A 17,326-nucleotide genomic window follows, 5' to 3' on the forward strand; every position below is an offset into this window, starting at 1 on the left:
GGCAGGGTTTGGGTTTTGGGGTACAGGGGTGTTTTTAGGTTTTAGGGCAGGGTTTGGGTTTTGGGGTACAGGGGTGTTTTTAGGTTTTAGGGCAGGGTTTGGGTTTTTGGGGTACAGGGGTGTTTTTAGGTTTTAGGGCAGAGTTTGGGTTTTTGGGGTACAGGGGTGTTTTTAGGTTTTAGGGCAGGGTTTGGGTTTTGGGGTACAGGGGTGTTTTTAGGTTTTAGGGCAGGGTTTGGGTTTTGGGGTACAGGGGTGTTTTTAGGATTTAGGGCAGGGTTTGGGTTTTGGGGTACAGGGGTGTTTTTAGGTTTTAAGGCAGGGTTTGGGTTTTGGGGTACAGGGGTGTTTTTAGGTTTTAGGGCAGGGTTTGGGTTTTTGGGGTACAGGGGTGTTTTAGGGTTCAGGGGTAGGTTTGTGTTTAGGGATAATTAAATTATATTGACCATTTTTAAATTAATTAAAATATATTTAATAAATTAAATTAATTAAAATATATTTAATAAATTAAATTAATTATTTTACATTAATTACATTTTTAAATTAAATTAATTAAATTAAATAAATTATTAATATTAATTTAATTTAATTACAATTTTAAAAATATGTACATTAAACTAATTTCATTATTTTAATTTATTTAAATTAATTACAATTTTTATTAAAATTACATTTATTAAATAGATATTATTTTATTAAATTAAATTAATGACTATTTTAAAATGTATTTTAATTAAATTGTTTAAATAAAATTAATTAAATTAACTTAATAACATTTTTAAAAAAAGGTATACTTACCTATACTTACGATGTAATGCCATGCGTTGTAATACCATCTGCTATGTAATGCCATGCGTTGTAATGGCATCCGATGTAATGGATCCTGCGTTGTAAAATCTGCGTTGTAACGGAATGCGACGTAAAATAACGCGTTTTACTGACACCAATCCCTCTTTCCCATATAGATCTTAGTCTGTCCAGGGAGGAGGAGCAGTGGGTAACGAAGGATTGATAGATACGGGATTTTTTTTTATCTTCCAGTTCCCCCATGAACAACTTGGCTTCCAAGGGGCTCAATTCTGGTAAGGATTCCAGACCCTCCAGGGCAGGGGAGATGGTGTGTCTAAACTGCAGATATTGAAAGAATTGGGAGTGCGGCATATCATATTCATCCCTCAGAGCCTGGATTGACTTAAGAGTCGTCCCCCTCATAACATGTCCCAGCGTTGAGATCCCTATAGCGTCCCAGCCTCGGAATCCCCACAACGCCGCTAGAGCCGGCAAACGGCCATTGTGCCACAGGGGAGTCCCCCGCGTCAGTGTATTCCACCACCCCATACGGCCCAGCGCCCTCCGCCACACCTGAAACACCACCTGTGTGACCATCGGAAGGTTCTTTCTTTTGGCCGCCGAGTAGAGGAGCTCGTGCAGGGTATCAGGATCCATCAGGTACCGCTCCAGGGCATACGCCGGGTCGTTGCGGTCACCGTACCACCATTCGTTTATCACCAACAGGTGGGAAGCTTGGTAATAAGACAAAATATCTGACGATGCCAGGCCGCCACAATATGTGGACAAGAAGCAGGTGCGAAGTGCCACCCGGACTGCGCCCCCAGCCTAGAGAAAGCGACCAATCGCCGAGTTGACCTGACGGAACCATTGTGACGCAACAGGGTATGGATGATTTTGTAGTTGATATAGTAGGCGCGGAAGGGCTACCATCTTAAATATGGCGGAACGGCCATAGATATTGAGGGGCATGCGGGACCACGTCTTCATATCAGAACGAACTTTGTCCCACACCGGAACGATATTGCGTTCCCACGAGAGTCCTGGTATATCCGACAGGAATACCCCGAGATATTTAATGCCCCCGGCTGCCATCCGGAGGGCCGACGCCCAATCGAAAAGCGCCGCACCATCGCCTATAGTCCATAGTACAGATTTCTGAATATTAAGATAGAGCCCCGAAACCTCACCAAAGATCTTCATTATTTCAAGAACTCTTGGGCCCGACCTGTTAAGGTCAGTGAGAAAGAATAACACATTGTCCGCATAAAGAGCAATCCGGTCCGATGGCCCAGAGTCCCACTCGAACCCTTTCATCTGCGCATCCATGCGGACCCACGCCGCTAGGGGCTCCATGGCAAGAGCGAATAAATATGGCGAGAGACGGCAGCCCTGGCGGGTACCCCGTCCTATAGGGAATACCTCCGAGACAGCCCCCGCCACCCGAACCGACGCCGTCAAATCGGTATACAGTAACCGAACGTAGGAAAGAAAGTGAGGCCCAAGATTCAGCCGCGACAGGAGTGCCTGCAGGTAGACCCAGCTCAGGGAATCCAATGCTCGATCTATATACGCTAGCAGCAACGCTGCTTGGGCTCCGGTAGCTTTCATCATTTCGAGAGCAACTTGGGCTAGTCTGATATTGTGTCTAGTAGCCCTGTGGGGCATAAACCCAGCCTGGTCTGGGTGGACCAGGGTGGTGATTAGTGGGAGAAGGCGATTGCCCAGGGCCTTGGCGAGTATCTTGGCTTCCGTATTTAGTAAGGAGATAGGGCGATAGGATTCGTGGCGATCTGGGGGCCTCCCCGGCTTGCAAAAGACCACTATCTCGGCGTGCCTCCAATCTCCCGGTAGGCGGCCTGCCTCCCTTGCAGCCTCCAATGCCCTCTTATAGGGCGCCCCTAGCTGAGTATGATATTTTTGAAAGAACTCACACGGGAACCCGTTAGGCCCGGGGGCCTTCCCTGCATTCAACTCTCCTAAGGCCGTTCCCAGTTCCTCCGCCAATAGAGGAAGCTCAAGGCTAGCACGCTCAGCATTGGAGACTCCACGCGGCGGGAGATCTGCTAAAAATTTGTCAACCTCCGCCTCCGGAAAGGATTCCCTGGGGGAGTACTGATCCGCAAGATAGCGAGCAAAGCTGTCGGCAATCGCCTTAGGGTCTAAAAGGGAACCACCGGCTCCATCCCGTAGGGCTGGCAAAACCGGAGCCTGAAGCGCGTCCTGGCACAACCTGTATAGCATGGTGCCCGACTTGTCCCCCCACTGGTAAGTTCTGCTCTGTGTCGCAAGCCACACCTGGCGTGATTCCTCCAGTTGCAGGGAAGCAACATCCCGCTGCGCCTGCAATAGCCGCCGAACACCCTCGCCCTCTCCGGCTTCTGCACAGGAGCTCTCTAGGGCACGCACCTGGTCCGCAGCCCTCTCCAGCTCCGCGCTGCGCAACTTACGTGCCCTCGTACACCAGGCTATGTCCACTCCCCGGAGTGTGGGTTTCAAAGCTTCCCAGAGGGTCAAGTCGTCTACCCCCGATCCTGCATTATCAGACCAGTAGTGGGCTATCGCCTCCCGCATGTGGGATTGATACTCATCTTGCTGAAGGTGCCAGGTGGAGAGGCGCCATCGAAACGGCTGCCGTCTCCGATCTAGGCGGATATCCATAGTGATTGGGGAGTGGTCGGAGAGCCCACACGGCAATACGGCCGTTGATTCTATCCTTCCTATCATTAAGCAGGGAACAAACAGGTAATCCAGTCGTGAGAAGGAGCCATGCACCGCTGAGACATAGGTGTATTCCCTACTATATGGATGTTGATAGCGCCAGGCATCCATCCAACCCAAGCTCGGCACCATATCACACAACTTCGTAGACGCAGTCAGCAGCAACCCACCACCCGGTCGAAAGCGGTCCAACGCACCATCCATCACATCGTTCCAGTCCCCTTCAACCGCCGCCAGGGCATCCGGGATCTCAGACCACACAGCGAACAGTTTCTCCACCAGGGACCACTGCAGCGGGGGGGGGCATACACACTCCCAAAAACAACAGGCTCCCCATCAATCGTTCCCTGGACAAACACATATCTACCCTGGGCGTCTACCCACTGTGTTGAGTGTATATATGACACCATCCGATGTATCAATACCGCAACTCCCCGGGACCCTCGGACAAACCCTGCGTGGTACACCTGTTGATAGCCAAATCGTTGTAGACTAAGAGTCTTGGTTCCCAGGAGATGGGTTTCTTGTAGCAAGAGGACATCTGCTTTCTTCCTCTTCCCCTACATTAGCACAGCGCCCCTCTTATTTTATCGAGCATGCCCCGAACATTTCAGCTCATGACCCGTAGCGCCACCCTGGGGAGCTCCGGAACTGGGCCTCTATCCGCCATCAACCGAGCTCATGTATATTCGCCTGAGCATATGGAGGTGAGTCTGCCTACAATCTAGTAATCGAACCTGCTGGACCATCGTGTAGCAATAAACATTCCCCGAGTACCCCAAACACCCGCTGTCTCCCAAAGCCCCATCCCAAACCTGGGCCAAACTCAACTCCTCGAACCCCCACCACCCCCCCCATACCTCAGCAACATTGAAGTATCTGTTGCGGTGTGGGCGAGCCACCACCCCCAACCGGAGGTCAGTGGCCACCGGCTCCAATGGATACCCATAACCCAACCCCACAACCTCTAACTAGACCCTTAAGGGGTCGATTACCACCCGTAGAAACCCAGGCGACTAGTGACCTGAGGCAAATGTCCACCCTAAATTCCCCCCCCCCTTTCACCCAACATCACATATCAAAATCCATATCTTTGTTCAATGACGTCGGTGTGTTCCGGGGACACCTGTATTCCTGGCTGGGCGACTATGGGCCACCCGCCGATCTCACCCATTACATCAAGGAGTGGTGAGCCCCCATTCACGGATCCACAGTCTGATTGTCCGAAGAAGCGGTCCCTTCCGCAACAGTTTTCTTAGCGGGAGAGCGTTTGGTAGAGCGGGACCTCCAATTACTTCTACTCCAAGATCGTCTATGTGTATACTTCGGCGCCGTCGAAGAGGATGAGTCTGAATCCCGAGCCGGCGGAGTGTGCGGCCGACCCGAACCATCTCATCCGTCCAGTTGAACACTTCCTCCGGAGAATTGAAAAAGAGAGTGCGGGACTGATAGATCACCCGCAGTCGGGCTGGATATAGCAGGGCATACTGGATCTTGAGGCCTCTCAGGCGGGCCTTGGCATCCGCGAAGGATTGTCTTTGGCGCTGTACCAGCTTCATGTAGTCCGGGAATATTAGGATCCGTTGGTTCTCACACATGAGCGGTTCTTTCAATCGGGCTTGTTTCAGGATAGTGTCCCGGTCGTGATAGTTGAGTAACTTGGCAATCACCGCTCGCGGTCGCTCCCCGACTGGCGGTTTAGAGGTTAACGCCCTATGGGCTCTCTCGATAACGAAGCAGCGGGAGAGGGACTCCGATGGCAGCCAGCCCTCTAGCCAGCGTGTGAGAAAGGCCTCCATATCTCCTTTTTCGCAGTCTTCCGGGAAGCCAACAAAGCGGAGGTTATTGCGCCTAGCCCGCCCCTCTGCATCCTCCACTTGGAGCGCTAGGCCCTTCTGAATACCCTCCATGGCAGCTACCTTTTTTTTTAGAGTCACGACATCGTCCTCCACTCCGGTGATCCGCGTCTCAGCCTCCGTGATTCGGGCCACAGCATTGCGTAAGTCTTGGCGCAACAGAGTCACGTCCGCACCAACACCCCCAATCTTTGCGTCGAGAGTGTCCCTGGACTGGGTAATGGCCGCCAAGAGCGTTGCATTATCTGGCCCCTTGGGTGGGGGGCCCCCGGAGGCACCAGCCGCTCCTCCTGCACCAGTAAATTTGTCCAGAGTAGCCTGTTTTGAGACCCCGCTGCCGCTCCCGCCTCTGGTCATGGCTGACGAACGGCGGGGGCAAGATTACGAAGACACCGCCTCGTGGGCCCACCGCAACACTTCCTCCACTCAAGGGGGCCCCCTCCCCTCCAGTCGCCTCACCTAGGCCCCAGCCGCCAGGCCCCGGCGCACCAGGTTCATAAGCACAGGCAGGTCGTCCACGCAATCCAGTTGCACTTGGGCCCGTGCTGTCTCTCCACACCCCTAGGCGGGATCCGCGGCACACACCAGGCCGCGCAGACAAAAGACCAGAGTCTCCCCGCTTCCCCAGTACACCCTGCTCAGGGATAAGGGGGCGTTGCACCCGTTCCGCAGCACAGGCAGGGGGGGCTCCTCCCAGGCAAGCACGCTGTGGCCCGACCCGACCACCGAGGCCCTGTAGGGATCTGCCCGGGCAATGAGGGGGACCAGCCACCTGCGCCGCAGCGGCCCAATCCGCCGCGGCCCGACCTGACCGCCGAGCCCTCTGGACTAGCTTCACCACACCAATAGCACCAAAATGGGAGCAGGCTACCTTGTCTCGGGGCAATGTGTTGCGTGGGTCCTCCGCCCAGCCCCGGTCCAGCCGGGCCCGGCCTCCGGGCCTCGTCCTAGGCCCCAGGCGTTGTGTCAGGGTCGTCTGGGCCTGCCGCCAGTGCCAGCGAGTCTCCCGATATCCCGTAGGGAAAGGCAGGCCCCACCTTCACCCAGCCCAGCTGGCCGCCTGTGCTCGCCGCGTCCTCGGGGTGCCTCAAAAATCGAGGTCCCGTCTTCAGCGTGCGGAGTAGGCCTCACCACCTCCGGGGCTCGCCGCGCAGCCACACAACCTCCGATGCCGCCAGGACTGTCAGGGCGGCTGTCGGATGTCTTCCGCCACCTAGTCTATCGCTGGGGAGGGTCAGATAAGGGGGCAAGGCAGGATGATATGGCCAGGAGAGTTGCGGCAGGACGGAGCTCCACTAAGCCGCGTCCGCCATGCCGGCTGTCATAGCCACGCCCCCTCCATATGTTGATTTTTAATTATAAATGCATTGTGAGAAGTTGGCCTGATATATGATGCTCACTAGTTCTAGTGATCACCTTGTATCAGTCCAAACAACCCTTATGGTGATTGGTTGTAAGTCAACCTTATAGACCAGCTTTCCTAGTAGCGTGGACAAAAGCAGTCTTTAGGCTAAACTCTTTATGGCATGTGAAGCCAGCTGTTTTACCACATATAACCTTTGAATACCAAATGAAAAGGACACCACACAGGTTGTTATGAAAATAAACAGTTATTTATTAACTAACATACACCTCTGAATTCTTTATGAGGTCAGAGGGCTAGGCACATGACAAACTCTTAGGAAAAATACGTTTAAGTTGCACGATTTACAATGGTGCCCTAGGGGCAAGACCAACCATATACTAAATAAATGGAATGTGAAAGTCAATTAAAGGAATGGAGCTGTCCAGAGGTTGTAGGATCGCTGGGACCACGCTATACTAACTTGAGGTAAGTAATAGGAGGCCCACGGAGCGCGTGTGCAGAGTGTGAACTCACACGCGAAATGCGTACAAACGTCTATGGACATTACAGTTTAAAGAAAAGGTCAGTACGGACGTTCCTGACTAGATAGGACTGAAACAACAATGGGACTGGACACTAGGAGAGTCAAGCTACCCTTGAGCACCAAAATGCTCGTGTTACCTCACCCACAGGCTGCGGGTGCATAGGTGCGAAGTCGTGTCGGGTTTCCGCGTCGAAGTCTATGGAGCCTTGAAGAAAGATGCTGCAGGCGACCAGGAGGAAGATGTCCGGTGCAATCCAAGGGTGGATTGGTGAAGAGAGGAACCTGAAAGCAGAGGGGACAATGTTCAAAGTCACTAGCCAGTGACTGGAGTGGAACCAGGAGTGGAACCAGATGTCGTCGTCGCGATCAGGTGAAGGTGGACGCTTGTCTCTGCAGCCACGTGGACCAGGTGATGTCTTCGACGACCAGGATGGAGGCACGAGCTGTCCCACGCAGTCTCTCGCTGTCGGCAGTGTTGTCTCTGGATTCGGGTTCAACAGGCCTTGGCAAAGGCAACCCACGTGGTGAGTGGAAACGGCGTCTGGAGTGGACCAGGAGGGTCCGGGGTGCTCCTCTTTTGGAAGGGAGCAAGGGCCAGTCTGGAGCAACCAGACCAGCAGCAACGTTGTTGATGTTCGTCGTCTAGGAGGTCACTAGCCAGCCGGCAAGTGACCAGACAACGCGTCGAGCAGCAAACAGGCAGAAGGGCCCCACGCAAATCTTGTGGATGCTGGAGGGCTGATCTTCGATGCAGGAGCTGCTCGGGGTCGGGGCTTCTCAGTCCCCAAAGCACTTGGACGAGGATGCCTCGGAATTCGTGCTGGAGCGAAGTGCTGCTTCTTTCAAGATGGCCGGTCCCACGTGTCTCGTCGCACCCACTGGTCTCAGCTCTGCTGCAGATGTGGGTTGAGGTCGGAGAGGTCTGGGAATCCGGGTCTCATTGGGCTCTGAAGTCTGGATCCTTTGCAGGAAGACGACAAAGGGAAGTCACGGTATGCTGATGGTGCCTGCAAATGCAGGGTGAACACTCCTTGCCCACAAGGGAGATTCCTTCTGTCTTCTGTGGAGCAGAACGTCGAGGTCCAGAGTTTCTTCTTGTGAAGTTGATCTGGATAATCTAATTTGGAATGGGACCAGCTCCTACCTTTATTCAGCTAAAGGGGGCTGCACTACGACTAGGTCCCTCCTCTGGGTGGGACCAGGAAGGGGGGTGGTTACACCCCCTTTCCTTTGTCCGGTCTTGCGCCAGCTCTGGGGCTGGAGTGCCCCAGGAACTGGTTTGGACTGGCATATGCACAGGGACACCTTGTGTGCCCCAGGCATGTCTCATTCCTTTCAGCCCTGTCCTACCAAATACCCAAAATCCTGTCTGGGGTGGTGCTAGCACCTCCCAAGGCAGGAACCCCTTTGTCCGAGCCTCCCTCACTGAAAGGACTCCCAGCAGCAGGAGGTCAGACTTGTGTCTGTGGTGGCAGCATCCATTTTGTGATGCTGAGGCTCGAGTTAACTTTAACCGGGGTTCACAGTTACATACATGTCGTGTCCCTCTAGAAGAGTGGAATGCTACCCCCGTCGCCAGAATTGGCGAGGGGGTAGTATTCCAATTTGTATGACACCTTACTCGACATGTTTTGATAATGCTATACCAAAGTTAGCATTTGACCGCGAGGTTCATAATGCACTTAAGAGTATATGGTATGCGTTATCATGGAACAGCTATTAGGACTTGGTTCCGCAAGCTGCAAACGGGCTCAGCTCATGCCAGAGCACCATCTCACATAATTCCAAGCACTCTGCCTTCAGGATTGTTAAGGCCTGCCATAGGAGTGACTGATAGGAATATATGTGTCCATTTTAGGGTTAGACATAGAGATACTATATCTAAAGCAAAGGGTGATTACACCACCTTGCCCCAGCTGTCGTGCAGCCAGTTGTGTCAGATTTGGATGGCCAGCCAGGGGTGGCATAATACATGCTGCAGCCCCTGGTAGGCCCTGGGTACACCTATGCCCTGGATACCTAAGGTATACTATACAAGGACTGATAAGGTGGCCCAGTACCAATTGGTAAATGCACCTAAGGTACATGCTTGACAATTTAGAGAGAGAACAGCTAGGCTGTGGGTCTGATTAGCAGGCCCACAGCCAGGGAAAGTCGTAAACCAGTGAAGCAAAAAGCAAAAATCGGGGGTGACCATAGGATTGCAGACCCTACTCTCCTACATGCATCTCCTGTGCTCCAAAAGTGTAATGGAATGATAATGCTTTCATCTGCTCCTTTTAACATTCCTTACAGTCATTACCATCAAGACTGTGTTCCTTATAGCCATTTGTTCGGCAAGGAGTGTGAATAAGCTTTAGGCTCTTTGTGTCAATCCATCTTACACTTCCTTTTTTTCCAGACAAACTGGTTCTGCGAACATGGGCATTGTTCCTGCCAAAGGTGTGACACCATTCCATGTTGGTCAAACCATCACTCTGCTGGCGTCCTATGACCGGCCTGACCCCTTTAAGGAGGAGGAAAGACTTCATTACTTAGACCCCAAGAAAGCACTGAACTTTTTGTGGGGTTCTCTGGAGTGAAAAAAGGTAGAGCAGTGCCGAGGAAAGCAGCTCCCACTGGATCCTGATCTGCATGAAGATTTTGCTATGCACTGGCCAAAATGTAGCCTCAAGAAAAACTGTGTGCTTGTTCTGCCAGGGCCAAAACTGCTATTACGGTGTTAGCATACTAAGTCCCTGTCCTAGACATTTGCCAGGCTGCTACGTGGGCCTCCCTCCACATGTTCACACAACATTACCACCTGGAAAGTCAGGTTAACCGGGAGGGGCATTTTGTCTGCTCAGTCTTGTAAGACTTTATGTTTAAGTCCATTCACAAACCCACCTCTGAATGGGTATTACTTTAGTATTTAATCAAAAGGTGAGGAATCTGTGACTAGAAGTCTCTATCAGAAGAACAAGTTACTTACCTTAGGGAACGATCTTTCTGGTAGAGACTCTAGCCGTGGATTTATCACTAGCTCTTCCCGTTCTGTGATTGGACTCTATCAATTAATAAAATCCCAAGTCTAGGAATCTACACACTGTCTACCAGTACCAATTCGCTTTTGGGGCTCTGTGTCTGGTGGCACAGACCTTCTCAAAAAACAACTGATGTCAATGTGTGGGAGTGTTGCCTATATAGGCCCCACATATCATTTCTGGAACAGTGTAAGTGTGGAGCCACAAGGTGCCACTTTCTGGCATACAGAGGTACTGTGGAAAAGGTTCCAGATCCAGTCCAATCAAACTCTTAATAGGAGCTAAGAGGGAATAAGGAAAGGGTCGCCCTCCACTCAAAACCTGTAATTCAACAACAGACCCAGTCCAGCGGCGTCAAGGTATATCAGTGACTCTAAAGGAGGGTCAGTCAAAATATACTGCTACCACACGCTCTCTTATACACTTTGTAAGGAGGTGATGCACTATACTCCACCCACGTTAAAAGACACACCTGTTCTCCCCGACAGTACCACAGAACAATGAATATTGTGACCCAAAAGAGTTGGTCGCAAGAGTCCACACCATAGTGTTGGAATGAATTCTTAATAGAAAAAATGTGCGAGAAGCAAGTGACGCCTCACGGAAACACCACCAACGGGGTAACTGGTATGTAATTTCCAGACAAGCCCCTGTCTCATCATTGGTAGTCGCTTGCTTCTCAAAGAAAAATAAGAAGAAAGCAAGGAGTGTCCAAAACAAACAACAAAAAATGTGACAAACAGTGGAAAGCAGAAGTCTCTGCTGGTGACAAACACAAACATAAACACGTGCCTAAAAATACAGCACACAATTCCCTTAACCAACTTTATTCATAGGGAGGTGATTATATGCTGTTTGTATTAAAAAGGCTGGTAGCTGTTCATGCATACCATTACCTAATGCCAGTGCCGACATGTTTCACTGCTATAATACCTTAAGAAGTTTCATCAGGGCTGCACTCATATGCTGCCACTCCACTTTTGGACACTAGTTCTGTTATGCACCGGAGTCAGCCAAGTTAGTCATACCTGCCGCTCCAGTATCAGAAAGGTAACAGGGTACTCCAATAGTAAGTTTTCCCCTTCACTTAGTATTAAGTTTTCGTAATGACATCGGGAAGACGCTTTTTCGCCACCGTGCAGCAGCCTCCTTACAAAGTGTATAAGAGAGCGTGTGGTAGCAGTATATTTTGACTGCCCCTCCTTTAGAGTCACTGATATACCTTGGCTGGACTGGGTCTGTTGAATTCCAGATCCAGTCCGACACCTGGGGAATGTTCATAAGGTGAGGAATCTGCAGCTAGAAGTCTCTACTAGAAAGAGCATTAGGGAAGGTAGGTAACTTGTTATTTTTGTCCATTTTGGGGATTAGACCGCTGACAAAAATACTGATAAGCATTGATTTCAAAAGGTTTGGAAAACACTGAGAAAGTACCACTGAAATCCCTAAAATATAACCACTGAAAAGAATCTACATATACACTTTGTACAGCTCAAGACGATCTACAGAGGGGTGGTCTCTATCCTTCGAAGAGTTCTACAATCTTCAGTGCTGCTGCACACACACATCACAAAAGCAATGTTTTTTTGGAAGCAAACAGGGAGGTGGACAAAACAGCATAGCATTTCATGAAAACAGAATACCTGCCATCAGATCAGTGGAAGAATATGACAAGTGAAAGCTAATATAGACATGATCTTTCACAAGTTGGGAAGACCAGGTGTTGGACTTGACCGTGTTTGGTGTCTAAATAATTATAATTTAAAACCTTCTTTAATGGTAAAGTCACATTTTAAGAGACAATTCCTAAAATGCCACTTTTAGGAAGTAGGAGGCATTTTCTTGTCCCAACTATTTGGTGCCTGCAGCCTGTATCCTGGGTCACATGACTAAGTGTAGCTGGTAGTTGGTCTTTGTGTACTACTCTCAGATAGTGAGACAAAGAAGGACTTGGTGTTGGCAGGATGAGCCATCTCTGACTTGATAGGGGGGCATAGCTGTCACCTACCAGACTTGTACAGCATAAAGACTCTGCTTCAGTACACACACAAAGGATTTCCCTCTAGTCTATGGTGACCCCCAAAAAATCTGGGCCAGACCCCTGCCCACACCACGTGTTCAACAAAGCAGACACCACCATCTCACCCCAACTACGAAAGGTCATCAACATCTCCTTCAACTCAGCAACATTTCCGGAAAGCTGGAAGCACGCCAAAATCTATGCCCTCCTCAAGAAGCCCAAGGCGGACCCCAAGGACCTCAAGAACTTCCAGCCCATCTCCCTACTCCCCTGAAGGTCATTGAGAAAATCACCAACATACAGCTGACCCGCCACCTCGAGGACAACAACATCCTAGACCCGTCGCAATCCGGATTTAGATGGAACCACAGCATCGAGACAGCCCTCATTGCCGCCACAGACGACATCCGACACCAACTAGACAACGGCGAAACCTCAGCCCTCATCCTCCTGGACCTGTCAGCCGCCTTCGACACGGTCTGCCACCACACACTAAGAACACGCCTCCAAGAAGTCGGAATTCGGGAGAAAGCCCTGGACTGGACCACTTCCTTCCTCTCTGGCAGAACCCAGAGAGTCCGCCTCCCACCCTACTCATCCGAAGCAACCAACCTCATCTGCGGCGTACCTCAGGGCTCATCCCTCAGCCGATGCTGTTCAACATCTACATGGCCCCCCTCGCACAAGTGGCCCGCCAACACGACCTGAACATCATCTCCTACGCCAACGACACCCAGCTTATCCTCTCCCTTACCAAGGACCCGCATACCGCCAATACCAACCTCCACGAGGGTATGAAGGCCGTCGCCGAGTGGATGAGGAGCAGCCGCCTGAAGCTGAACTCGGACAAGATGGAAGTCCTCATCCTCAGCCCTACCCCGTCTGCCTGGGACGACTCCTGGTGGCCGACAACACTAGGAACAGCACCAACGCCCGCGGACCACGCACACAACTTGGGATTCATCCTCAACTCCTCCCTCTCCATGTCCAAGCAGGTCAGCCCCGTCTCCTCCTCGTGCTACAACAACCTCCGCATGCTTTGCAGTATCTACAAGTGGATCCTGATCGAAACCAGAAGAACGGTGAACCAAGTCCTAGTCAGCAGCCGGCTGGACTACGGCAACGCACTCTACGCAGGAATCCCGACCAAACACCTACAGGGACTACAACGCATCCAGAACGCCTTGGCCCGCCTGATCCTCAACCTCCCCTGATGCAGCCACATCACCCCCCCCCCCCCCACCGCAGAAACCTTCACTGGCTCCCCATCAACAAGAGGATCACCTTCAAGCTCCTCACCCACGCACACAAAGCACTCCACAACTCCGGACCAGCCTACCTGAACAACAGACTCAACTTCTACACCCCTGCCCGCCAGCTCCGCTCCGCCAGCCTCGCCCTTGATGCCGTCCCACGAATCCAGCGTACCACCTCCGGAGGCAGATCCTTCTCCTTCCTCGCTGCTAAGACCTGGAACACCCTCCTCACCCACCTGCGGCAGACCCAGGACCTGCTCAACTTCAGGAAGCTCCTCAAGACTTCGCTCTTCGAGCAGTAGCAGCAGCCACTCCCCCCGCCCCCTCAGCGCCTTGAGACCCTCACGGGTGAGTAGTGCGCTTTACAAGTTCTGTGATTGATTGATTGATAAGTTAAGCCTGACTGCTTATGTGTCAAGTTACAAGGGAGCTCCTGGTTAATTTGGAGTTCGCTTCTGTTTCACCCTGACAAGAAATGTGGTTGCTGCTTGAGTAGGTTTTCACCCCCTCAACCAGTAACTCAATAAACAACACCAGGTCTATCAATCAGGGATTTATAGAGCACCACAAATCACCTGTGAGGATCTCAAAGCACTGGGGTAGCTATCTGCTTTGTTGTCATTTGAAAAGCCAGGTCTTGAGTCCTTTCCAGAATTCCCTGAGCATTGGGGCTGGATTTTTGTGGCTGGGAAGGTCGTTCCAAGCTTTGGTCACCAGGTGTGAGAACGTGCGTCCTCCGATGTTGATTCTGAGGATCCACGGATCTTCTGGATCTGAGGAAGAGGGAGGCATAACATAGGTGTCTGGTCGGTTGGTTGAAGGTCATGCATTTCTTGATGTATGCTGGTCCTTTTGTGCATGGTTTTGTATGCATGATTCAACATGTTGCACTGCATCTCTTCTGGATTGAGAGCCAGTGGAGCTTCTTGTGGTGCGGTGGGATGTCGGTCCATCTGGGGAGGTCGAGGATGAGTCTTGCCGCTAAGTTTTGCATTATCGGCAGTCTCTTCAGGAGTGCAGTCTAGACCACTATGAAACCAAAACCAATAGAAAATGCCAATACTTTATCAGCAGACATTGGCAACCTTTGATGAGTGAGGATGCCTTTTCGATGACATGGTGTGGAATCTTTCCCTACACCTTTCTACTGTTTACCGTCATTGCAAGGACGATTGCCGAAAGGAAACAAGAACCAAGCGGCATGATATTTATTGCCCTGGCATTGCTGAGATTATTGCTACTCAAATCACTTCGATCTGCCAGAAGCCTGCTTATTCCTTTGAAAGGAATATGGTCCCTGAGCACAGTGGTGTAACGAAACTTGAGGGGCTTTTTAGACCATGGTACTGCTCTAAAGGGGGCCCCTGTGGCTCAGGAGTTACGCCGCACTGCAGGGGCTGCGGGTGGCCTTTATTACTCCACCGCGGAAAACAATAGGTTCCCCCATGTGAATAGTTTATGACTGTAAATTCGCGAGCGTTCGCAGATTGCGAATTTACCGAAAATCCGCAAAATCCGTGAGCGGAACGGATTTTCCGCCCATGCTTAGCCGTCACTCTTCAGATATAAAATGGTGCTTTTAGTTTTATATTGACAAGTTAAAATATCCAGCTGCGGCCCATGCAGATAAGAACGATGGGGCGGTGGAACCGGCTGTAAGATATTTCGATGGATGATAATGAGGGAAAAATAAATAAATAATGAATTTTCCCTCTTAATCGTCCGTCGAAATCCCACCCTACCCGGCCCCACTGCCCCACCAATCTTACCTGCAGGGACCACGGCTGAAAATTTCCAGACTGACAAAGCAGTCATTTGTTTCTATCAGTAATCCAGAAAAGTGTCATCCACTGTTCAAACAAGGCAGACAGCTGCAGCTATATCTTTCTGTCTCACTGAAGCTAATCAACCACTAAGGAGTAACGTTTTAGCACACTCAACATTTGTCATAGGAGCAATAGCAGCACTTTTTACAGATGCCTCTGACCAATATCTGCAGGGTGACCACCTTCAAGAACCACCATACATTCATACATTCATGAGGCGCTACTTGTCAAGCATGAAGAATGCAAGCGACTCAGCAGTGGAAAAAGCAGAGCTTTTAAATCTTTTCTGTTATGGTGAGCCTGCGTTCTCTTCTACTGCCTTGTGTTCTTTCTTTGTTTCCGCTTATTATTCTGAAGCAAGCATATGAATTCCTGAAAGATTCAATGCTGGAGTTACCTGTAACTTCACTTCCCCAGAGTTACTATCTTTTCGTAGATTCACACACAAATCCTCCCAACCCCTTTTCTCACTGTTGGCTGGTGGGGAACAGTGGCCTCGGAAAAAAATAATAATAAAAAAGACTTACTTGCTGGTCACCGGTCGCCAGCCACCACCTCCCCTCCGTCCCACGCAGGAAACAGGAAGCACCCAGGCTCCCAGACTCCCCTAGCCAATCATAACACTGCTGTCACCAGCATGACAGCAACATTGTGATTGGTCTAAACGCCATGGTTCGGCGCTCCAACAGGGGGTGGGAGGCTGGGCATGTGCTAAGTGCGCATTGAGGTTTGACCGGCCCAAGACGGCCGGCCAAACCGTCATGCGCACTTAAGGTGCAGCAACCACTCCTCCTCCCTCTGGCGTCACGGGAGCCCAACCCCGCCCTGCCTAGCCCTACCCTACCCTGGCTGTAAGCTCAATACTAAAAATAAAATGTTAACAGCATTCTTCAACCTTAGTGGAGGAGTCGCCTCTGTCTTTTCTGAAGCTCAATGTATTGAATTTATATTCACTTGTCCAAAAACTCTCAGGCACCAGAGCCTCTAGTGGGAGTTGAGTACTAAGCCCCTTCCCCTCATTTGCATGATTTTTTGTTTTTCGAAGTGGCTCAGCAGCTATTCCTATGGCAGATTAGTTTATTTACTACGAAATACTATTTAAGGACACCAGAGCTTCCTACCTTGACAACTGGGATCACTGAACGATGGAGAAATTAAGTTAAATGTAAGTAATTCGTTTATTACAAATTAAGCCATAGTGTTTGCTATAAGTGAAACTGCTTGAAATATGATTATAGGACTCACATGCAAAACAGTACAACCATGTACAGGATTACACATTATTGAATGTAGGATTTCAATATTAACTTCCTACTAGAACTGATATGAATGAAGAAACCTTTTGGATAGATTGTTTTTTCTTTTCTCTATTAGGGTCGATGTGCCAAAGTGAGTTCCATTGATGACAAGAATGACTGGAAGACCGTTCGCAAAGCCTTCTCAGTTATAGATTTTAGCGAAGCAGACGTTGAGGTATAAAATGAATGTAATTATAACTTTGGGAAGTGCTGCAAATATAAATGTGTACGTTGGCTCTGATGCCACAATGTTGTGTGCTATTGCTCATTAACTAATTCTCTTTTCTGAAGCCACAGCTGCAATGGATGTCGTTAAGGGTTCTATTTGCACTTATATATTTGGTTATTTGTATTTGAATTTGATTTTTTTTTGGAATTTTTAACAATTTGTAGAGCGCACATTCAATAGGCAGTTTCTTGGCGCTATAGGATTTCAGAACTGGGGAGGATGTCGGGGGCTATGGGTTAAAAGCTTGCTGGAACAGAAAGGTCTTAAGGAGTTTACGAAGCTCGGTGTAGGAGGGGGAGGATCTGACGGAGGGGGGAAGGGAGTTCCAGAAGGTGGGCGCAAGTACTGAAAATTTCTGGAAGCCAGATCGTTTTTTCTTGAACCGGGGTATAACTAACAGGAATTTGGTGGAGGAGCGT

At 50.2% G+C, this 17,326-nt stretch overlaps 1 protein-coding gene across 1 annotated transcript in view; it reads left to right on the forward strand.

Moving 5' to 3' along the window:
* Nucleotides 1-17,326, forward strand: part of MYO1H (myosin IH) — a 655,926-nt gene that overhangs the window by 96,156 nt on the left and 542,444 nt on the right. The window contains exon 6 of the mRNA XM_086943103.1: nt 16,755-16,853. Within this exon, the coding sequence (XP_086799229.1) occupies nt 16,755-16,853 (99 nt within the window). The remainder of the gene's footprint in view (nt 1-16,754; nt 16,854-17,326) is intronic.

Source organism: Lissotriton vulgaris, chromosome 11 (genome assembly GCF_964263255.1).
Source record: "Lissotriton vulgaris chromosome 11, aLisVul1.2, whole genome shotgun sequence".
Classification (NCBI taxonomy): Eukaryota; Metazoa; Chordata; class Amphibia; order Caudata; family Salamandridae; genus Lissotriton; species Lissotriton vulgaris.